At 42.0% G+C, this 23,499-nt stretch overlaps 1 protein-coding gene across 1 annotated transcript in view; it reads left to right on the forward strand.

Moving 5' to 3' along the window:
• Nucleotides 1-2,943: 2,943 nt before the first annotated feature.
• Nucleotides 2,944-23,499, forward strand: part of ANKFY1 (ankyrin repeat and FYVE domain containing 1) — a 35,671-nt gene continuing 15,115 nt past the window's right edge. The window contains exons 1-13 of the mRNA XM_059829501.1: nt 2,944-2,953; nt 7,759-7,951; nt 9,525-9,643; nt 12,272-12,407; nt 13,841-13,964; nt 15,507-15,656; nt 16,588-16,753; nt 18,902-19,106; nt 19,864-19,932; nt 20,635-20,834; nt 21,266-21,363; nt 21,772-21,994; nt 22,966-23,064. Coding sequence (XP_059685484.1) covers nt 2,944-2,953; nt 7,759-7,951; nt 9,525-9,643; nt 12,272-12,407; nt 13,841-13,964; nt 15,507-15,656; nt 16,588-16,753; nt 18,902-19,106; nt 19,864-19,932; nt 20,635-20,834; nt 21,266-21,363; nt 21,772-21,994; nt 22,966-23,064 — 1,792 coding nt within the window. The remainder of the gene's footprint in view (nt 2,954-7,758; nt 7,952-9,524; nt 9,644-12,271; nt 12,408-13,840; nt 13,965-15,506; nt 15,657-16,587; nt 16,754-18,901; nt 19,107-19,863; nt 19,933-20,634; nt 20,835-21,265; nt 21,364-21,771; nt 21,995-22,965; nt 23,065-23,499) is intronic.

Raw genomic sequence — 23,499 nt, forward strand, 5'->3', positions numbered from 1 at the left:
ACAATAACTGATTTTAGTTCCAGTTTGAGTGCTTGTCTAAAATTGCTTGGGAGGAGGTTTCTTGCTCACCAGCTGGCTACCCTTTTTCACTTATCTAAGAGTTGGGACTGCAGACTCTGAGGAGCATGGTGCCATTCTTTCCATAAACAAAACATGGGGAAGAAGGTACTCTTCCTAAACCTAGCAGTGGACTTCTTCCCCAGGGGCTGCCCTTCCTTTTCCCTTTTCACAGTGTATCTAAAGAGCTGGCAGCAATTCAAGATAATTGGTACTTGCTGCTTTCAGCAAGTTCAACAGTGTTTTCTGTTTTGTCTTCCTAAGTAACACATACAGTTCACAACTGACTCATCTGTAAGCTTCACAAAATAGTTTAAATCTTTATTGTTCTCCAGAAGAGATGCATGTTTGTTCTTTAAGGGGTAGGCTGGGCAACGTTAGTCTTGCATCAGTGGTAGGGAAGAACTGTTAATTCCACAGCAGTGTTGGTTCCCCTCTTTGTAAATTATTAAAATATAAACCCACTGCTGTTTGGCTTACCCAGATGGTTTGTGATTCCACGTGACCCAGATATTCCAATGGCAGGAGCGTTACTGTGAGATACTGTTAAGATGTACAAGCTGCAGGTATGGCTCATGCCCAGTGACTTAATGAAGGAGGCAGCTGGTGCCAAATGTCCAGGTTGTAGAAAGCCTCTGGCAGGCGTAGAAATGGCCTATTTAACTTTTTTGTGATCACAGTTGGCTTTTTGTTTCTTGCCCCACACGTGAAAGGGAGAAATGTGCTTAGCCTCACGATAGGAACACCATTGAAGAGATGCAGTACATACGAGTAGTACTAGAATACTTGTTGAACAATCAAGTAAAACAGCGTTCTTACTCAGTTTCACTGATCTTGTATCTAGTTTGGTTTATGTAGGTTGTCAGTGTACTGGATGATTAATTACACTTTTTCTAGTTTTCTGGAGCCTTGTCATTATGGCTGAGTTTTTGTGCTGTTTTTTCCCCCAACACATGGTGGCCTCCTTTCCAGATAACACTGCATCAGTGGGGAAAAAGCAAAGAAAAGCATGGAATTTTAATAAATATCGAAGTATTATGGCCATCCTCATTCCTTTTTTCTATTTCTCTGTGCTGCCCCTTATGCATCAGAGAAGATCTCTGTAAAAATCAGAAGGGCTGTTCAGCTGTCATTCTAAAATTCTTTCCTGCTGTGATGCCTAGAAAATGCTTACTGAAACTAGACGATCAATAAACGGAGAACATTAATGCTGAAGTGATTATAAGTGTATTTTGTTCTTTTGGTAGGCTGATGGGGGATGGACTTTTTATGGCGTCTGTACCATCTGGTGCACTGCTCTTGGTACAGTGCCATCGCAATGCAAACAGAGGAGCACCACAAGTCTTGTAATTCCTGTGCATCTTCAGAAGCATGTACAAGTGATTTCAAACCAAACCAGAAGGTGCCTGGGTTTTAAAGAGAGGCTGTAATAAGACGGCTTCCTGCCCAGGCAGATCCTCAACAGAAGATGAGATTGCCGATTCCCCAGATGCAAAACATAGCAGTAGTTTGAAATCTGATCTCTGTTGTTACTCAGAAAGTCAAAACTAAATCTGATCAGGCAGTAATAACTGTTTCCTCACGGTTACTTGAGATGATCAATAGTGCCCATAAAACCGTGGTGTAAGTTAGGTACATAGCGAAGTCGTACACATTTGTCACTGAGCTGTGAAAAATGAGACTGGTCACGTTTCATGATGTGTCTAGAAACTAGTCTGTGGCTCTGCTAGGTCTAGGCCCGGTTCTGGTTTCGCTTTTTATCCAACAGGCACATAAAACTAAGGTATGAGGCAGAGCAGCTTTTCAAAGATAGCTTAATGGTGAAGTCAGGAGAAAATTATGTCAGTAAAACAATACTGTGCATAATGCGTTCAAGCATTTATTTGAAATTTGCTTTTTAAAGCAAACAAAAAAAATAGCTGTTGGATCAGTGTAGGATATTTTGCTATTTCTGTTGTATTTAGGCAGGAAAGATGATGAGCAATGCAAGCGGCTGAGGGTCAGCTCTGTTGTACACATGGCTTGAGAAAATGATCTTGGTCGTTGCCTATCTGAACGCTCAACCACAATTTTTACCCACCGGGCACAGATCCAGTTGCCAGGACTGTTGACTCAGAAACAAAAGCCGTATGTGCACGAACCAAAGTAACAACAAGACAAGTAATAGCTGTGCGCGAAGGAGACCCCATCAGATTGAAAAACCCACGCTGGCACTTCCATTTGCTGTACCGGAGCTGGGCGAGCGGGAGAAGGCAGGCGTGGCTCTCGGGCTGTGCTGAAGCCCCTGCACGACGGTGGCTCCCGGTGGAACCGCAGGCGGAGCGAAGGCCGCCCTCAGGGCCTGGCCCCGGGAGCCTTTTCCCTGCTGCGGGGCGGTTTTCTCCAGCATCTCCCAGCCCTCCAGCCCTGACGGTCGGCCTTGTGCTGCGAACGCGGCCATCGCGCGGTTCAACAGCCAACACGAGGCACCAGCAGGGATCATCCGGACAGGGCGCCTTATCTAAGGGGGGGCACAGAGCCCCCGGAGCGGTTAAAACCAGCCGCCGGCTGCCTGCTGCCGCTCCCAGGCAAAACGCCTCAGGCGCAGCGCCGCGGGCCGGAGGGCCGGGCCGCCTCCTGAGGGGACGGGCAGCACCGCCGGCCGCGGGGGGTGGGCCCGCCGGCTGGCTCCCAGAGGGCCGTTCCCTGGCTGAAGCGGGGAGGAGCCGCCGGTATAAAGCGGCGCGGTGCGAACCCCGAGCCGGCGCGCCCGGGGCTCCCGCTGAGAGCAGGCGGCTGCCCGAGCGGGGGGCGGGTGCCGCGCTGGTCTCGCGAGAGCAGCGGGCTCGGGCGGTGGGGCGGGTGGCGGCTCTCGCCTCTCGCGAGAGCTGTGGCCGCGGACCCAACATGGCGGAAGGTAAGGGGGGGAGCCCGGGCGAGGGGCCGGGCGGGGCCGCGGCCGCCGGGCGCACGGGGAGTGCTGCAGGCTGGGCTGGCGTCTCCGCTTGCAGGGGGCCGGGGGCAGCCCCCATGTGGGGCTGCTGCTGCTCCCCGATGTGGGACAGGGTCGGCCCTGCCCGCGGCGGGTGGGGCAGGCCGCCCCCGAGGTGAACGTGAAATGGCGGGGGGGACCCCTCTGCCCTGCCCGGGGCCGCGGGCTAACAGTCCCGAGGATAGGGCGGGTCTGGCACGGGCGCCTTTCCCCCTCAGGAGGGGGATTTTCGGGGTAGTTATGGCTTCGGGCCGCTGTGGGTGGTGGGGAGCCCGCCGGGACATCCCACCGACCCCCTCCCCGCACTTCGCCCGTCAGGCGGGAGCTGCGGTGGGTGATGCCGTCTGCCCCGGGGCTGCCGGGCTGAGGAGAGCCCGGCGCGGTCTGTTGGGAGTCGCTGCGGGCGGCGGCTTTTCTTGGAGTAAGGCGGAGAGGCTGTGCTGCAGCCTCCTGGTAACTGCTGGGAGTCCTTTTGTCAAACTTGGGCTCTGATGAGATCTGCAGGACTCCTAGACTGCTTTTGTTTTGCTTGGAGGCTATCAATTACCCCATTTCGAAATTAATTTAACTGAGGTAATGTGATTTGAAAAAACACTAGGATCTTTACAGTCCTACTCCTTTCTGCGAGACAGAAGCTTCCCCTTTTCCTCCCTGGAGGAAACTGAGTCGGCAAACTGAGCTAAAATGCCCCAAGTTACAAAGGAAATGAAGGCTCCAACTTCCAGTCTTAAAAGCACAGCCTTCAGCTCTGGAAGTGCAACTCTCAGGCATTGGTAGAATTTTAAAACCACTTGTGGAAGATTAACTAGGATGTAGCAGATGCTGATCTGGCAGAGGATGCTGTAGTCAAGCTGGTTTAATAAATCCATAGAGCAACTCCTAACTTTGTGTGCTGAAATACCACTGTTTCATATTCAGCTGACCAGCCTCTTAGGCTTGCTTTTTAAGCCTTTGTGACCCCTTTCTGGTGGGCACTAGATGTCAAAGATGTCTTCAGGTGGTGAAACTTTGCCCACTGAGATGCTCAAGGATCTGAGGCTGTGGTTCAGGGTCCTGCTCTGCGGAATGAAACTGCAGTTGATGCAAGCCCTCTTCCAGACATCTGTACTTCTCAAAGATTCTTCCCTAATACAAGTAATTCTCTGATCTTTTGGCTAAAGAAAGCACATGATCAATGAGTGATTCTGCATGAACAGGAGTAATAAGCTGGAGTTGTAGCTCTCCCCACCCAATTCTCTAGAATATCTGAGTGGAGGGGCTCATTTTGTCCCTTCAAACAAAGTACCCATCTGCAGCAATACTTCTCTAGTTAAGAACCGATGGTATTGGAGAACCAGCTGAAAAGTGAAGGCTTATTAAGGAAGAGAGCTTGTCAAACTGTGGTCAGCTCAGAAGCTGAGTGCTTTTTCTTGTGGACGTGTTGCTTCTGTGTGCAGAAGTCCTGAATTGGATTTATTGCAATTACTAGCTACAGACTGACTGAACAGTTTATAAACACAAGAGCTGAGCTTGCTTTTGTAGTTTCTGTAAGAGTTCTGTACCACTAATACCAGAGGATACTAGGTTACGTGCAGGCATGGGTAAAAATTGTTGGATTAATGTTTGAGTCTAGAGCAGCAGGAAGTGTGCTGTAGTACTTTGGGGTGGTTGTCAGGGTAAAGATCATAAGTGTGCAAAAATGAGGAGGAACTTGCACAGCCCTGGGGAGACGGGAGTCAGTGTGGAGCAGTGAACGAAGGACCTGACTCGATGGAGTAAGGAAATAATATATTTTTCTGAAATACTTCACTCAGGTCCACTTCATAAAGCTTATCCATATTGCTTCTGTGACGGCGCTTGATGAGTGGGATGGGCGGTGTAATGGATTCCACTAGACCCTCCCTCTAGTTTTTGGTACATGCTATCTGTCACCCCATTGCTTGTTGCCTCCCTGCTTATCTCTTTGGATTCGGCTATCTAGTTGTTTTCGAGTACTTTTGTGCCTTCTCCTATAAGAAAATGACAGTAGCCTTTTCTGAAGTCCTCTTTAAAGTCTTTGATATGGAACATGACTGCTGTCAGTTCATGAGTTGCTAGTCTGGCTGCCAGAAATCTGTTAACAAACATTGCTTTTATTTTCTTGTCTAGCCATCTGTTAACTCTATACCTGGACTATCAACTCAAAAAAGGAGTCACTTTGTGTACATCTCTCTGCTGAACTCAGGCATCCTGTTCACTGATGCATGTGAATTCATGTTTAGCCAGAGACTTAGTGGTGTTTTCCACTAAGGTTGTCTTTTCAGTGTCTTGATGCAAGGATCTTCATTAGATGTGTGTATGCATGCAGTAACTGTACATTATACTTGGGAGACAGTCAGATGAATGGTCATACATAATGTGGACTGGCAATAATATGTGCTCTGGCTCTATCATTGCTAGTTTGAAGATACAATGGTCATTTTACATTGTTTTTTAAAAAGGGCTGAGACTTCTCCCCCCTTCCAAAATTGAGGACTGTAAATAGTAAACCTGGAATTGCAGTGCTACTTGTTTAAATAGAGGTGGTGCTTCTACCTGGGATTGAGCAGGTTCCACTTTTGAAGCAATTCTTATTTTACGTGATTCTCTTATTAACTCTTTAAATGAACAGCATACAGGGAAAACTTGAGGCTTTGCTCTTTTGCAGTGAATGTTGGTTAACTGGACATTGAGGACTGTCTTGAATGTGCACCTGAAGTGTGCTGTAAGATCAAATATTGTCTGCAAGTGTGCAGTAGTAGCTACCACATGTTGTGTGCATGTTGTCATGTATAGAATCGGAGGAGCTCTTACTTGACAGCTGTTGTAATTGTTACAGCAAGTAGGTACCTACCAGTCCCTCTCACTGAGGTTACAGGCAGTGCATGCTGTCAATCAGAAAACAAGATTTCTCAAAGCTTCAGTTCTTCCAGGTACTTTCACTGCCAGTAGTGATTGTCTTGGATTGCCCTGGAAGCAGCAGTCACAAGCTTCATTGTCGGTTATGCATGAACCTTAAGCAACAGCTGTTTGAGGGTTTAAGGTAGTTCTGCATTGTGTCCTACTGGGTTCATTGTGTCCTTCTAGTTCTGGGAACACTGAAACTGTGTTTGTCTTTAGATAGAAAGACTAGAGCAGAATTTCAAACCCTCTTTGAGGGTTGGTGTAACATTGGTAGCACAATTTTGAAATCATAGTATGTTTCAATAGAATAGGGAAAGTATCCCAAAGGAGATGATACTATTAACTTTTAAAGGATAGAGCTAAATAAATGGCTGTTGGAGGAAGTACACTGCCAAACCTGCTTAAGTAGTATTAACTGAGGAGTAAAATAGGGTAAATTTACCTTCTGTTTATCCATTACAGTAGTTGTTAAGTTAAAAGACTTATGAGGGAGCATTTGCTGCAGCAGTCCGTAGAGGAAAGAGTAAATGAGGCATTCTGTCTGCAGCTGAGCTAGAGAAGGATGCTCTGCTCTGGGGACCCGTGTTGGAGCAAGGCCAAGGTCAGCTATGCTGTTGAACTTTTCTACAGAAGCAAGAAGAAAACACTGGTCCATAGAGCTCAGTTTCTCGTTGTTTGTAGTAGTGACTTCCATTTAGTAAATATTTGAGGAAAAATTGTTGAACAGTGAATTCCTGGCTGTTAGGGAAGAATCTTGTAGGAACTTTCCCACTTAAAATCATTGGTTAGCTTCCAAATTTCTCCTCCCTGCCCCCTCTTGTTTTAGGACTGGTTTTGGATGTGTACCTTATTTGGAAAATCAACTTAATGATGTGGTGGGGGGAAAATAATCAATTAAGCACAACGATGGCTACATGTGCTTTGTGCAGCTGATCCATAAATAAATGTTCATAAGTTGGATTGTTTTTAAGCACCTGTACAGATGTTTCCTTCCAGCAGTGAAGTAGAGGTTTTTCCTATGGGTGGCCTGGGTTGAGTTCAGTGAACTAACTTACCACAGCATATTGTGGAGTGACTGTTTAAGTGTGGTGGAAAGGCAGGTTCTGCAACAGGATGGAAATAATTGATCAGGGATCAGATTCCCAGGTTGCTGTGCTACTCCTGAACTGAAGCAGCTACCATAGACCTGACTCTGCCTTGTCAGTGCAGTGCCTCCAATGGAGGAGTGTGTGTGTGCCAATAGTAAGTAGAGCTTTATATATTTTTGACTGGCCTTTAGAAACGTAGATTCTGGGGAGAATCTGTTTTACACTGTGGCCATTTCTTAGTTTCTTAGCTGACCATGTGAGGAGTTCTAGACAGGTCAGTTAAGTACTCTGAGGTACATACGGTACTGTCACAAGTGTTCTAATGCTCACTTGTTGATGCCTCAGCTGTAAAATCAAACAGCAGCTTACCTAAACTGAACAAATGGGTGACAACTAAACAATTAGTCCTCTACCCCACCATAATTCCTACAGTCATGGACTACCATGGTTTTAGAAAGCTTATGGCATTCCTGGCTGGACAGGATTTAGAACTTTGTTTATAGGGGGCTTCTGTCACTGTGTTCTGAGGATTTTCCATGTGTTTATGGCTAGCAGTGATATAAAATAAAAGGCTTAATATTGGAGGTGAGATGCTCAAGTAGTGGCACAGGAGGGACTCTTACTGGAGTGTCCCATGATTAAACTAGATGTGTGATGTGCTCTTAGAGTTAAGTTACCGTCGGGTGCAAAACAAAGGTGTGCAATGTTTCAGCCTTGTAGTAACACTGTGTGCCTCTGCAGAGGAGGTGGCCAAGCTGGAAAAGCACCTGATGCTTCTCCGCCAGGAGTATGTAAAGCTGCAGAAGAAACTAGCTGATACAGAAAGGAGATGCAATCTTCTGGCTGCCCAGGCTAACCAAGACAATGCCAGTGACACCTTCATCAGTCGACTTCTTGCCATTGTAGCTGAACTCTATCAGCAGGAGCAGTACAGGTAAGAAATCCCTCTTTGGGGAAAGGGGCATTACAGGAACCTTAACTTTATTGACTACAGTAGGTACTAGTCTTAGACAAGGAAAATTCTTTCTCTGCTGCCTGGTATGAATAGGGTCCTCAGGTGCAATTGGAGTTGGAAGAGCATGCTAAGATCAGGTAGCATACTTAATCCAATTCTTGAATCAAGACCTCTAAGTAGAATTTTATCTCTGAGACATTTAAGACAAGTTTAAAGAAAACTGACCATTTTCACTGTCAGCAGCAAAGCTCCCTTTGAACAGAAGTAATTCTAAACTGATCTGTGCCTAATTGATGGATTAATTACACAATGTATCTTCTAACAGCTGGAAAGCCCTCCTTTCTTGAAAGGATATGTCCTTGAAACAAGTTCTGTACTCCTGTTGTGTGTAAAGAAGCCTGATTAAATTGGCTTATTTGATTGTGTGATGTAACAGGTCTTATACAGTGATATGTGACTTAGTGGTTTAAATGATATTGTATCTTTGAATCTCAACACAAAATTAGGTTTAATGGTTTCTTTTCCATAGGCACATTAAGGATCACCTTCAGTATTCTAGATCCCTTAACTGATTTAGTTCTGAGACCACAATGACACTTACCAATTTCTTTGCTATTGCTGAAAGCAATGCCAATATAGTGCAGGAGTTCAGTCACGTAAAGGGAAAAGATGTAGTTTTGATTAAAATTTCCTTCCCCTAACATCTCTTCGTGATCCTCCCTGAGAAAAGGCTCTGTGCCTGGCAAGAACTTGTTATAGAATGCTGGGTAAAAGATTTATTAGGTAGCATATATCAGAAGAGCTGGATCACTTAATTTCTGTTCAGCTTTTGAGTTTTAAAGGCATAGAATCGTGGTCTAGTCATAAAAACAGAAAGGAAGCCAGTCCTAATGCAAGTTTTGCTAAGTAACATCTCTGTATTTTGTACTTAAGTTTATACTAGTGCTTTGGTTTAGAAAATGGTCTGGAAAATACACCTACACAGTCAGAACATTTACAAGCTATGAGATTTTAAAATAAACAGGGCAGGTACAAAGGATAACCTGGTATTAAAGGGGTCAGAATGAAATCAAAGTGTTCTTGACAGCTGGTCTCCTGGGAACTGGGGATTCTTGGAGTCTGCCTTGTACTCAGACTACTGTCAACTATCGTTTGTTCTCTTGCTGGTCTTGCCTGAAACCATTGGTGCTTAGCTGACAGTATTAGTATGGACACTGCAACGTAAATATTTTAACTTGAAGATGGTTGGATTTTCTTATCTTCTACAATAGTTCCCTTGCGGTTTATTCTGAAATGGTTGAAAAAAAAGTAAAAACCAAACACTTTAAATACTACTGACTCATTGCATTTCTCCCTAGAAAAATAAGAATTGTGCCAATTGGCAACATGTTCTACTTATCAAAACACATATAATTGGTTGTCTTGAACAACTTGAACCTAAATGTGGATACCAGGACATAGATACTATGGAGATGCTGAATCCATATGTATCTCATAAGCACAGGGGAAGCCTGCATTATACATGTATATGCTTTTTTTTTCTCTTTATCAGTGATCTGAAGATAAAGGTTGGGGACAAGCACATTAGTGCTCACAAATTTGTCTTGGCGGCACGCAGTGATACTTGGAGTCTTGCCAGCCTTGCCTCAACAGAGGAGCTGGATCTGTCAGGTCAGTCATAGCTTAGTAATATATGATGCTACGATTGTCTTTAGGATGACTGAAAGGGCCTGTTGGGAAAAGGTTACTTATGTACCTTTCAGACTACTGCTGTCCATAAAAAGTGGTGCTTAATCCCTTAATTATGGAACTCTTGTCTCTGAAACATGGCAGTACGCTTGTGAACTTGGTGCTAGTTAAATCAATAACCTACCTTCTTTCTCTAATGAACAGGGGTTGAGAATGGTGGTCTGTTTGTCTTTTCTAGAGTCAACTAAACATAATGAAAAACAAATCTATATGGAGGAGCTTGACTTCTTCCTTTCTAAGGACAGGGCTTTTTGAGGTAGTGTGCATAATTTGTCTGAAGTGTGTCATGGAAATACCTTGCTTCTTGTTAACATAGTGTGTGTGGGGGAAGTGAATACAAATAGTGATGTGTTATTAAAAAGTTATTTGCTTTGGCACTTTACCTTTGCAAAATAGGTGAGGAAGAGACGTTTTCTAAAAGACAGTGTTCTAAAAGACCGTGTTTTGTTCTGCTGTAGCTGTTTCTTGCATGTGCTTACACTGGCCAGTATTTCTGCAGATTGAACCTCTTGACAGACTTTTCTTCTGTACGTAACAGTATAGAAGAGTTATACAATTAATTTGTGAGCAATAAAAACAGGCATGAAATTGAGCAGGTTTGCTGGCTGGCATTTTGAATATTAAGCATTGGCCTCGTTTTATGCACTTCATCTTATCATGAATCCTAAGTGCAGACAAACTGGAAAGAAGCAAGTCACAGCAAGCTAGTTTTATGAGACAGCATAGGCTTTCTAGCATAAGGATTCATGGGTCTTTCTGCAGCCACAAGAAAACAGATGCCAAGGAGTTTTTAAATTGAGTGGCTATGCTAACAGAAGGTTATTACCAAAAAGCTCTTATGTTAATTGTAGTTTTGTTGCAAGTGGCAGTCCATAGCATTTCTAGCTCCACATTTAAGCTAGTCTGAGAATCTCAGATGTAACTGCAGTCTTGCATGTTTAACAATGCAAACAATTCCTATTATAGAACAAAGCTTAAAATAAGTGCTAGTAAGTGATACTTTCCACTGTGTAAAACAGAATTTTTTAGAAAAATTGATAAATGGCATAAGGATTAGGTTATGAAATAGTTATAGCAAGCAACAAGCTGTTCCCTAAAGTCTGTCATGGTTTTCTTAGGAACTTGCAAGTTAAGATTGCCTGAATCCTAACTTCAAAATACAGGCAGCATTTAAAATTGGGTGTTTTCAGAGTTCATGTAATCTGCAGAATTTTCTGCTCTTTAAGAAGGGTAGAAAGATATGAACACAGATTCTCTTGTCGGGAGGGAGAAAATGAACTGTTAGCTCTGCCAAGGCAGAGCTGATTACAGCTCAAGTAGGTTTTCTGATTACTACAAGTTTGGCAAAAGATTTGGCCTTACTAGAACCTTCTGTTTCTTAGGAGGCAGTCTACATGCTATGCCCAGTACTCTCTGGTACTCTGCAAATAATCTGGAGAAACCCTCTGTGTAAAAGATGTTTTAGGATGGGTATTTGAGTGTCTTAAACATACCTGGTTTTGTTTTAAAAACAAACAAAGCAGCTTAAGGGACTAATGTTATTTTTCTAAATGAATGGTATTTTTTTGTTGTAATTGGTCTGATTACGTTGTGGAGTAATTGTCACCTACATCCTTGTAAATAGGATTGTCACTATGCTTCTGACCAGGTGAGAAAGGTCCCTGGCCATTGGGCTTATGTATCTTCTGTCCTGTGGTGCAGGCTTCTATTTTTCTTGCTGTGTAAAAACAGTAGGCTTGTGACAGTGTTGTAAACACCTGTAATCTAACCAACTTCTGAAACTGACTCCTTTGAACCTTTCCTAGAAATGGTTCCCAGCAGTTTTAAGTACTCTGTAGTCTTTACCAAGGTGTAAGTACCTTTATTGGAATACAACAGTTACTACACAGAATGGCCATGCTAGTTCATGTAATGTGCCTAGACTGAAAATGTATGGTGTTACGAGTGCATCTGTAGTTGTGAGAGTTCAATACATATATTGAACGCAACCGGACTTGTAACACAGACAATTGGGCATCACTCAGAATCTAAGCCTAGCCTCCCCCAGCCCCTCAGATATCTGAGGACAAGCTGGAATGCAAGGGGGTTTATTTTCTGCCAAATTGCTCTGCCCTTTAATGCAACAATAACATAACTGTAATATAAAAGAGGGAGGATTCTTAAATTGAAAAAGGGGATTTGAGTTTGTCAAATGTAGATGTGGATTTAGCCATATGTGAGGGACCAGAGACTTTAAAGGGGCATCACTGGCCCCTAAATATGCGGTATTTGTCTAGCAGATAGAGATGTTATAGGACTCTCTGCATTCTGCACAATGTTCCCATGGAAAAAAGGTTTTCCTGCTTCTTGCCAGCATTGTTACTAGTTTCAACTTCTGACCAGTTTTGCTTCTGTTGTGACGTTTTGATTGAACTAAAGCAGTACAGTTTCAATGAGGCTGTATCTTTTTTTCATGGTAACTGTGACTTTAACAGTCAGAGGAATAACAACTACTTGAATAAGCAATTGTTCTTTGGGTATTCTATTAATCCCTGTTGCTCCCTGTACCAGATGCTGACCCAGAGGTAACCATGGCAATGCTGCGGTGGATCTACACAGATGAACTTGAGCTAAGAGAAGATGATATCTTTTTGACAGAGCTCATGAAACTAGCTAATAAATTTCAGCTCCAGCTGCTTAGGGAAAGGTGAGTCTTAGTAAATACAGTGAATCTTCTTGAACTTTTCAACCTTGTTTGAGTAGAAATAAGATGATAGCTTCTGGCAATTGCATAAAATTTTGCTTTTTCGAAGTCTTGAGGTTTTCGGTAATACAGCATGACATTCAGTTGATCACAGGAAATGGAGCCTTGTACTATAGTTAAACTGTAGCAGTTTTTCTCATAGCTTTTATGTTTACTTTCCAGTTCCTCTCCTAGTCAAACTAATAAACCTAATTTGGCATTAAGAGGAAGTAGAGATCAGTATGTTAGTAACAAGCTCTGGGGAGTTGCAAGAAAGGAATTGTTAAAGAGAATGCTAGGAAGAGTCGATGGTGGGTAGCCTGCAGTATTAAAATACCACAGGTGAAAAATTTTTAACTTAAATAGCTGTTCTTCTGTGCATCTTGGTGGCAACTTTTTTTCATAAAGAAGGTTAATATAACAGTACAATGCTTTGCCATTTTGAGGAGGTTATAACAATGTAGTCCTTACTTAAATGGTGTAATCTTGAACGTATAGAGTGCTCTAAATAACCATTTAGAGTTGGGGAGAAGCCTGAACGTACAAATTGAAACCTCTTCAAGTTTTGTACGATTTTGAAGCCTTGAATTTAGTCAAAGATAAAGCACTCTTTGATATAAAAATCTTTTGCCCAAGGGGTGTTTGGGGCTGTAGCAGTACATGGGGCTCATAATCTATGAGTTAAGTGTGACTTAAGGTGAAGCAAACTAAATTGCTGTCAGTTCTTCTGACCAGGGAAGTTGACGTCTGTAAGGCCAATGCTAAAACTGCCTTCAAGCTTTGTATCAGCCTAAAACTGTCTTCATGTTGTACTACCTAAACATTCCTCAGCTGTTGTCTGGTCATGGTAGTCTAGTGACCAGTCCATGTACAGTGTGCTGCTAGTAATTATTAGATGTCTTGGTAGGTATCTGCACCTGGAGACAAGTAGTTCCATTTTTTGGTCTTAATATCTGCTTGGAGATCACTGGCATGTTTAACTTCACCTTCATTTTGAGCTACTTGGATTTTCTTCCCATAAACTCAAACTAATAGCTTCACACCTATAAAGATTAGGTGGATCTGCTGTTAAAGCTTATCCCTTCTCTTTCTTAAACAAATAGCTGTATTTGGCATGCCTTTTTCTAACTTTGGCACAAAAGCTGCTTGTGATCACTGTAGTACTTGTAAAGATAGATGTTCTCACTACTTCATAACAGTGAATGAACTGCAGTTTGTTCCCTTGGGAGAACTAGGATGTCTGTCTCCAGTGGCAGGCTCCTGCAGTGTGTGGTGTTATCATGGGATGGACTCTAATAGGAGTCTGCTCTTATGGAAACTGTCTTACAGGGCTTCTGATTAAAGTATGTTTGTGCTGCTTAGCCTTATACTGAACACTGGCTTTCTTATTTTGACAGATGTGAAAAAGGAGTTATGTCACTCGTTAATGTCAGGAACTGCATTCGTTTCTATCAAACTGCTGAGGAGCTGAATGCTAGCACTCTTCTGAACTATTGTGCTGAGATAATTGCTAGTCACTGGGTAAGTACTGTCAGAATGAAGCAAGAGAAAGAACATTTGCAGAATATAGGAACTTAATCAGTAAAATTTTCCTTAGCTTACTGTGCTGTCTAACCTCAGGAGTATCTCTTGGTGTGCTAGCATTCCAGTTGGGATGGGGATTACATGGTTTCCTGATAACTTTCAATGACTAAGGTGACCTATTATGCTGACCCTTACGTGTTTGCAAGGAGTAACAGTGTTGATAAAAAGCTGTCAGATCTGCCCACCCTGTCCCCTTGGTCTGAGTGAAGGGACTTCTTCCGAGGAATGAGTGACTTTTCCCTTCCCATCTGTCTTGGTTATCTCTGTAATATGTGCTTTTGACACTGTGTGTTACTTAGTATTCTCTACAATAGTAACTCATAATTATGTCTGAAACAAAGTGCATCAAATAGCTCCTTCTCTTAAGATTTTTCTTGTTGTCTTTAGAGGTGATGTCTGTTGTCTATCTTGGTGTGAATGTCTTGACTAGGTGGAAGTAGCCTATAGCCTGAAGAGTTGTTCTGTTCATTGGAAATACTTCACTGTAAAAAGTGTCTCACTTTCCTAGACATGAGCCAAACCAGAGGAACTGTATTCTAATAAGCAAGAGGATTGTTTATCTGGACTCTGAACTGTTTAGAAGTTCATCCATAATTGGTCTCTGTCTATACAGATCACAAATCCCAGGCCTGCTTTTACTTCTAAAAATAAGCCAGGGAAGAGTATCTTCTGTAATGGAGGGTGTGGCAGGGAGTCTTGCAACTGACTTGGAAGTTTTGTTTGCTCTGGGCTGTTAGTTTGAGGAAAGTTGATTAACTGTGTAATGGATTAACCTGTAAAATAAGACCTGTCAACACAGCCTAGCTGGTGAGGATTTAAGTTATTCTAAATCTAAAATGCATCATCCAGATGGGGATGTTTCTTTGGTTAATGCCAAAGCAGAGGGGAGTGCTTTGATCTGTGGATATATAAAAAAAGATTCTTGTACCTGGACCTGCAGGTCAGCTATTTAACTTTTTTCTGTTTCTGGCTCCTAACTTTTGACACTGTATTCTACCTGGAAATGAGGTTGTTTCTGTTTAGTCAAATGAGCACTAACTCAAACATAAAGTCTTTATACTTCTAAGTTTCTGTTTACTTTTATTCAGAGTTTTTCAAAGTTCTGTGGAGTTGTCAGTCTTCAACAGTTGTAGGATTTTTGTCAGAAAACTCTAATCTGTGATTTAAGTCCAGATAGAAAATGAGTTTAGAGACCAGATGTTCATCTACTGTAACGTCTGGTAAAATGCTAGTTTCTGTGTCTATAGGCCAAAGGGAAAAAATTCCACTAACTGATCTTGAAACTGAAATGTAAGATATAAAAACTTCCTGAGTGTTTCTTCCTAGTCTTAAAACGCATCTTGGATTGTTCCTGTTGTGGTGTTATCAAAATGGAGCTTTTAACTGAACTTGTTTTGTGAACTTCATAATTACATTGTGCAATGCATTGTTCATAAATAAAATAGGAGTATTGCTTACCCTTTTTTTTATTGCTTCTAGGATGACTTGCGTAAAGAAGACTTCTGTAGCATGAGTGCTCAGTTACTATATAAAATGTTCAAGTCAAAGACAGAATACCCTTTGCATAAGGCTATTAAAGTTGAGAGAGAAGATGTAGTCTTTTTGTATCTTATTGAAATGGATTCACAGGTATAGTGAGACTGACTTGATCTGTCTTCTAGAATTTGGTGTTTCAAATAACTAGTTTCTAACTACCAGTCTGAACCTTGTTACTTATTTTTGTCGCTAATTCTTATTTGCATATTTATCATTGCTGTAGCTACTTCTGTGTATGTAATGGAGGTCTAGGGGTAAAGGCTCCATAAAGACATAATTCAGAAGTGATTCATAACACTTTTAAAATATCTTGCATGCAACAGATTTTATCTAAAACTCCAATACCCGATATTGCTATGCACATTTAAAGTTGAATGGTATAATAGTCAACTTTGCTGCTTTGTGGCAGTTCAGTAAGCATCCTTTCTTTGAACACATGCTTTTCCTCTTCTATTGAATGTTTAAAGTAACAGGTATTTGTTCTGTTTGGATGAACACTCTAAACAACTAGCAAATAAGTCGTCTCCCAACACGGGGGAAGGAAGAATTATTCAAATATTAATTATCAAGAATTACTCCATTAGTCCTTTAAGATGCCTCAAAGCCTAATTGGAAGCTGGGACTGTAGCAGTACTTAGCACCCCTAGGTGCTAATCCAGTTGGGATTTGAGGTGTCTTAAAGGAGTAATTGAATAATTCTTCCTAGTACTAAGTTGAATATGCCTACATAGGCAGCATCTTTTAAGAGTGTACTAGTCTTGCTTCCTGCGAGTTAAACAAGGCTTGCAGACAGAACTCCTGTTTTTCTCATGGAATAGCCCTCTGGGTAGACTTGCCTGTGGTGATGCTGGTCTTCTGATTTGTTTTCCCTGTGTAAGATGCACTTAACCTAAATGCAACACTAGCATTTTGCATTAGAGCTGAAGGTCTAACATTATGGTGGTTGGAATGGGCTGTTAAAATACTATGTTGGGCTGGTAAGCATACCTCTAACTAATGTCAATTGACTGGATTTGTGTTGTAGCTTCCTGGGAAGCTCAATGAATTGGATCACAATGGAGATCTTGCTTTGGATCTAGCCCTCTCCCAAAGATTGGAGAGTATTGCAACTACACTGGTCAACTACAAGGCTGACGTAGATAGGGCAGACAAGAGAGGCTGGAGTCTATTACATAAAGCCATCCAAAGAGGTAAGTGAATAAGATATGAAGCCTTATTAACTCACAGTTGTTCCCAGTGTGGAAGATATATTCCAAAGCTTATTCCTGTGTCACTTTATAATTGACACTTCAGTTAGAAAATTGTAGTCAAGGATGAATTTTGCCCTATTTCTTTTTTTAAACTTAAAACCAAACAAACTCTTATTTGGGATCTGAAAGCTAGCCTGCTGGCTGGTGAACTAAACTTGCACTACATGACATCCAGAAGCAATCTAGTAGACTATTGTCTGCCAAAGGAAGAAATGTAGGGAGATACTGAGAATATTCTAATTCAACAACACAATGTCCTTCTGACAAATAGTTGAATCAAGCATGACAGCCTAGTTACAAATAAAGATGAAGCCTTTTTCTAGACCTGGGTTGAATGCAGCATCTGTTGCTTTGTGATTATGGTTAACAGCAAGGGTCCTTGCTACTAGACAGCAATTTTAGGGGAGGAAAAACTGTCTGGAAGATGAGGAGGAGGTGGATGTGCCTCTATGCCAGTCTAAATATCTTCAAAGCTCCAGTGAATAGTAGCATAGTTATCAGAGTGAATGCTGACTACAACTACATGATTATCTTGAGCTGTTCTCCACCTTAAAGTAGAAAATACATCTTACAAGAACTGGAGCATTGAAGGACCTGGTTGCCATGGTCACAGTACTCTTGAAGGCTTTGGAGCAGCAGCATCTTGGCCTATGGCCAAAGTCTGGTAAAAATCTGTAGTGAATGCCTCGTGCTGCTAGTTGCCTGCAATGATATCTTTGGCAGCTCTGTCTGTTCCAGAAAGCCAAGTATAACAGGAGTCTTACCTGTGACTGGACCTCATGGGTATTATAGTGCTATAAATTAAAAGCATAAGTTTATTTTTAACAGTAAGCTCTTTTGGACTCTTAGAAGTAGTTTAAGTTTTGTGAGCTCAAAATACAGCTCCCGACTTCTTCCTTTAATCCCCTGCGTATCTAAACAGGGTAATGCTGGTGTCTGATGCTGTGAATGAAACCTCAGCAGCAGGAGTAGGAGACCTTCTAGGCATAGGTCAGTGTTGTGGTGGCTGCAGCCCTATAAAGCACTAGAAAGATTGCAGCAGGCTGCTCTTCATCCTTAATACTGGCATTTGTCCTCTAGTTCTAATGTCTGCTTTCAGTCTAAGCTAGAGCTCTGAGAATGAATGCTTGCTTTTAGTAACCAAAGCTTCAGTGAATTAATCACTGTTAACAATCACATGTTCTGGAAACAGAGCTAAAGCAAATTGTCTGAACTTGCCACGTGATTCTTACTACTTATGATCACTGGAGAGTGGGGGAATGTCCGCTATGGAAATCAGAAAATGGGATTTTTGGTTCTTGCTGATAAGAGATAATACAGCAATCTGTATTGCTTATACAGGCAAACAGTCGTCTGTGTTCTCCAGCCTTGCATTCAGGACAAGCAACTTGTGAATATGTCTATTCAAAGTGTCTTTGGAGTAAGGGGTATTAGTATTATCCTGAAATTATTCTCTGCATCTTGGTGTTTCAAGTCCAAGGTTTCAGGTACTGAAGTGGGCCTAAGTTCTGACTTCTGAAAAGCTCTTGAGAGGGAGTTCTTAGGAATGCCATGCTTGGTGGGTCCTAACTGTTGAAGCCCTTATTCTATATGTAATGAGGCCTAAACTTTCAAGAAAAAAGGCTGTGATATTGCTTGTTTATGTAGCAAGACTGAACAGATGATGACTAACTTCCACTCACACTTTTGACTGATGCCCTGGAATAGTATCTTTTGTTTAAAAACTACTTTTATGTTTAGTCTCACAATTTGTCTAGTTGTGCATTTAAGTAGCAATGGATTTATCTTGATAGAGGAACTAGTAAACTCAGTATCGCCATAACAAATAAGCTAGTGTGTGAACTTGAGGCACGTGTAACCTCTGGGCAAAACACTTTTTCTAAGGGGTTGTTATGAAATATTTTAATCCTGGCTTTGCAGTGGAGTGTTCTTGAAGTTACCTATTGCTAAGGCATTATAAGAGCAGACACTTGTATTGGAATGATTGTACAGTAGAGAGGGAAATCATGTGTATCAGTTTTCTGGACTTGTAAAAAGTATATAGGGTTCCAGTGTATCCATAAATAACCTTCTTTTGTTTCACAAAAGGAGACAAATTTGCTGCAAACTTTCTCATTAAAAATGGTGCCCGTGTGAATGCTGCTACACTGGGAGACCAGGAGACTCCTCTGCACCTTGTGGCATCATACAGCCCCAAGAAGCATTTGCCAGATGTCATGGCAGAGATGGCACAGATAGCAGAGTCCCTCTTACAGGCAGGAGCCAATCCAAATATGCAAGACAGCAAAGGAAGGTAAATACTGGGTGAAGTGAAGTCTGCTACAAGTTTAACAGGTAACACTGTAGTGATTAGATGCAGCGCACTAAGAACCTGCTCAGGTCTGTCAGCAAAGCACAGGTGATACTGGAAGCAGGAAAGGTGAATTCATTAATCCAGTTTGAGACCTGTGGGTAGCACTCAAAGCAGAAAGCTGTGCAGGCTGAATGGTACCCTGTCATAACCAATTAAACATAGCCCAGCTGTAGAAAGGTGGGATGAATTGATTGTGTTAGAACATATGGCACACAATTAATTTGCCTTTAACAGTAAAGCAAGCTAACTAAGATGGCAAATTCTATTGCTGAATGGTACTTCTCTTTGAGTCCGTCAGTGAAACTGAAGCTATCTCAAAGAGCCAGTATCTGTAGTGTGTTTATCTGAAGTGTAGGACCTGTAAACTGCTTTACAGGTTAGGCTGGGCTGGCAAACAAGTACATAAAACAATATAGAAGACTTAATGTATCAGCTACTTAGTTCTGATAGGTCAAGCTCTTGTGCTTTTTCCTTGAAGGTTAGCTCTTATGTTAGTGTAAAGAGTTGCTTACTACTAAATTAATTGGAATCATGTCCACTAAAAGGGTAGATTGTCTTTTCTTTCAGGGTCTGCTTGTGCCCTTCTGAAAGCAGAGGCAAAAGCTAACCCCATAAATCTGTAGGGGCATGTTGGTGACCATGGACAAAGTCTTGTCTCACTTAGTACTAATGTAACTGTACTTTGCTCCAATTACAGGACCCCATTACATGTGTCAATTGTGGTCAGGAATGAACCTGTATTCAGTCAGCTTCTCCAGTGCAAACAGTAAGTCTCACTCAAATGTAAAATACACTGAGGTTACATTGTACAGTGAAGACAGGAAAACTGGTTTAACTTGGGATGCAAAAGTGTAAAGGCTTTGCATAACTTAAGATGCCAGAACAATGCCAGAAGCCAAGTAAGTTTTTGCCCTGCTGTAAAGAAGAAGCAAACTGCATCTCTGTGTGTTTTTCAAAGAGGGCTAGGTGAAATAATGTAGCAATAACCTCATTTGTAAAGGGGCTAAAAGGAGTAGTAAGACTCTTAAAGTGTCTGAATACATTCCTGAGTTCAACTTGAGCGCTGCTTAAGGCTAATACAAGTGACTTCTTAGGGTGATGAAGCAGAATACTTAATTTGATTCAGTTTCTTCGTAGTTGAATTTGCAGTTCTTGTACACAGTTTACTCAAACACAAGAGGATTTGCCTCTTTGTTACACGTAGTAGGAGCCCAAATCTACCAGGGCAATGCTGCTTCTAGGAGCAGTGAGCTTAAATCTAGTAGTCACTAAAAGGTGTCTTGCTTTGTTTCCAAGTATTCACAAATTCTCTGAGGTAACTGGAGCTACAATAGTCTGCTTGGCAAGCAAAAGCTGTCAGTGAGGTATTAGATAAACTAGTACAGCTGTTCAGACACTTGAAAGTTAAGCTGCATTGGGGAACCCCTTTTAAGATATAAATTGGGGAACATTAACTCTTTGTTTTTAGACTAGACTTGGAGCTGAAGGATCATGAAGGAAGCACAGCTCTGTGGCTTGCAGTTCAGTATATTACTGTATCTTCTGATCAGTCTGTAAACCCTTTTGAGGATGCCCCTGTTGTAAATGGAACCTCATTTGACGAGAACAGTTTTGCAGCAAGATTGATCCAACGAGGCAGCAATACAGATGCTCCAGACACCGTAACAGGTAAAACGGAAGTTTGCATTTCTGTGTAGGTGGAACGCTTGGAAGTTAATTGCTTAGTGCTAACTGCACTCTAAGGAACTGAATGAGGTTCCAACAGCATTTGCTGCATAATAAAGGGTAGGTGGTAGTAGCTTTACCCAGAGCTGGAACACTGACAGGTCCCAAGTTGAGCTTGACTTGCAGGAAGTGACAGAAAACCTGGACTCCTTGCCAGGTCCTAACGTCCTCTTTACAGTTTCAAAATGTTTAATTCCTAAGTGGTAGTGCACGTGACAGTCCAGCATTGTAAGGGAACTATACTAGTAGGTAGTATTTTCATTGTTGGCTTCAAATTTTAATGTTGTAAGGTAGTGGGGAAGGTGCTAGCACACTTGTTAGTATCAAAGTGTGGTTGGAATAACGCTCTAAGAGTGTTCATGTTTTTTCTTTAGGAAACTGCTTGCTTCAGAGGGCAGCTGGTGCAGGAAATGAGGCAGCTTCTCTCTTCCTAGCAACTCATGGAGCAAAAGTCAACCACCAAAACAAATGGGTAAAAGCAGAAACTTACACACTGTAGTCTGAAAGTTTCCTTATTTCTCTTCAGAAATGAATAGCAGAGAGATCTTGTTGCTAACCATAGCTTAAAGCAAGTTGGGACGCCTGCTGAGCCATTTGCATGTTTTCAGATATTTACTAGTGACCAGACAACTGTTGCATTCTCATGGCACTGTTTTTACAGCATTGCCTATTGTGAACATGCTTTTAACACTTCTCTCAGTGCCTGTTGTAATGAAGTCCTTAACATAGGCTAACTCATGTAGTTTGAAGGTCCTAAGGAGCTTCAACTACTAGGACTTAAGCTCTTCACACCAATTCTTGTGGGCATAGTAGTTTAAAAGCTACTTCTTTTCTGGGTTTCGTGTCTTAAGCTGTTAACCTAGTACTCTGTTTGTTAAAGGGAGAAACACCACTGCATACGGCCTGTAGGCATGGCCTAGCAAACCTGACAGCAGAACTTCTGCAACAAGGAGCCAATCCAAACATCCAGACGGCGGAAGCAGTGCTTGGTCAGAAGGATGCGTCTTCTCCAAAAGCAGAGAATGTTTATCTGCAAACTCCCCTTCACATGGCTATTGCTTACAATCACCCAGATGTGGTGTCAGTCATCCTGGAACAAAAAGGTAGGTTTTTTGGTTCAGTCTGTATTGATGCTGTAGTGGATCAGTGTGTCAAGATGACAGCTAAACAGTGTTTTGACAAACTACTAATAAAAGCATGTCTTCCTGTAAACATTGTTTAAGTAGAGCAATTAGTAAGACTGGCTAAACATAGTCTTAAACTCAAATCATCTGCTTGTTAAGACTAGAAAATTAACTTGCTCATAAATCTTGGCTAAATTCTTCACTGTGATAATGGACTTGAACACATAGCCCCAGGTTGTATTCTAGCTGTACAGCTGAGATCCCTTTTCTCTCCCCGTCAAAGCATTTGGTTCAGGTAAATGCTGGAAGCAAATATGGATAAAGGCATCTTTCTGTGGTGAGACTTCTGCCTTCCTCAGCTCTTTCAGTGAGAGGGTACTGTACAGAGTAATGCTAGTATTGTAGTAGAGTTGAGACTTGAGTACTGAAATACTAGCAGATGACAGTTTATTAAATGCTACTAGTTCAGCTTCTCCTTTCTAGCAGCAGGAAGGGAGTTTGACAGCTGAAGCAAGGCCTGTCTTGTCTCCTACCATAACTGGGATTTAGAGGGAGTAGGTGAATTGGGGAGAATATCCTCCATCTCAGGGAACTGAGAAGGAGGGATGCTGCCACCGTCTTGCAGTACACTGTCCTTTGTTCATTCTCAGAACTTTGTATATGCCACTGTATTTGGAAATGGAGGTAGAAAGGGGGCAGGTTAAGCCTCGTAGCTAGAAAGTTGAATTTTTTTAGTATGAGTATTAAGATTAGGTAGTAGTGGCAATACTACCTGAATCCTAAGCAGTATGACATCTGGGAAACTGAAGGTATCACGCTCAGCTCTTTCAAACTGACTGCCGAAGGAGCAGCCTGCTTCAAAACATCACATTGCTACTCCTGCAGCTTTCAGTGTGCAACTGCAGGTGAAGTACAAGAATGCTCTAATTCCTTATGCTTTTTTTTTGTAGCTAATGCTCTTCATGCTACCAACAACTTGCAAATTATTCCTGACTTTAGTCTAAAGGACTCAAGAGATCAGACTGTGCTGGGATTGGCTCTTTGGACAGGTATGTGCCTTCAAAACAAGATGAGAATTTACAAAGATACGGAAGCTATGAAATGGGTAAGATTTTTTTTTTAAGACAAAACAGCAGGTGTGTGTTCATGTCCTGGCTTGTGCTGCTAGTGAGAAGCTGTCAAGAAGAGCTTTAGATAGTTCTTAGCTTCTAAACCTGAATGTTCACATCTGACTTGCTAATAGATTTCTAGCCCTACAGCTTCCCTTGTTCACTAGCAGGTGGCCTGAAGCCTCTTGCCCACAACTGTACTTGCAGTTCTGTGAAATTGTTCCACTGTGAACTCCCTGGTAGTTTTAATATCAGATCACCATATTGTCTGTACATGGTAACTCTGTTCTAGACACTGGTTAATACAGTAATGCTGACCTTTACAAAGGGAAGGTGAGCTACTTTAAGTAGCCATTAAGGGGAATGGAACCTGAA

Source organism: Gavia stellata, chromosome 25, assembly GCF_030936135.1.
Source record: "Gavia stellata isolate bGavSte3 chromosome 25, bGavSte3.hap2, whole genome shotgun sequence".
Taxonomy (NCBI): Eukaryota; Metazoa; Chordata; class Aves; order Gaviiformes; family Gaviidae; genus Gavia; species Gavia stellata.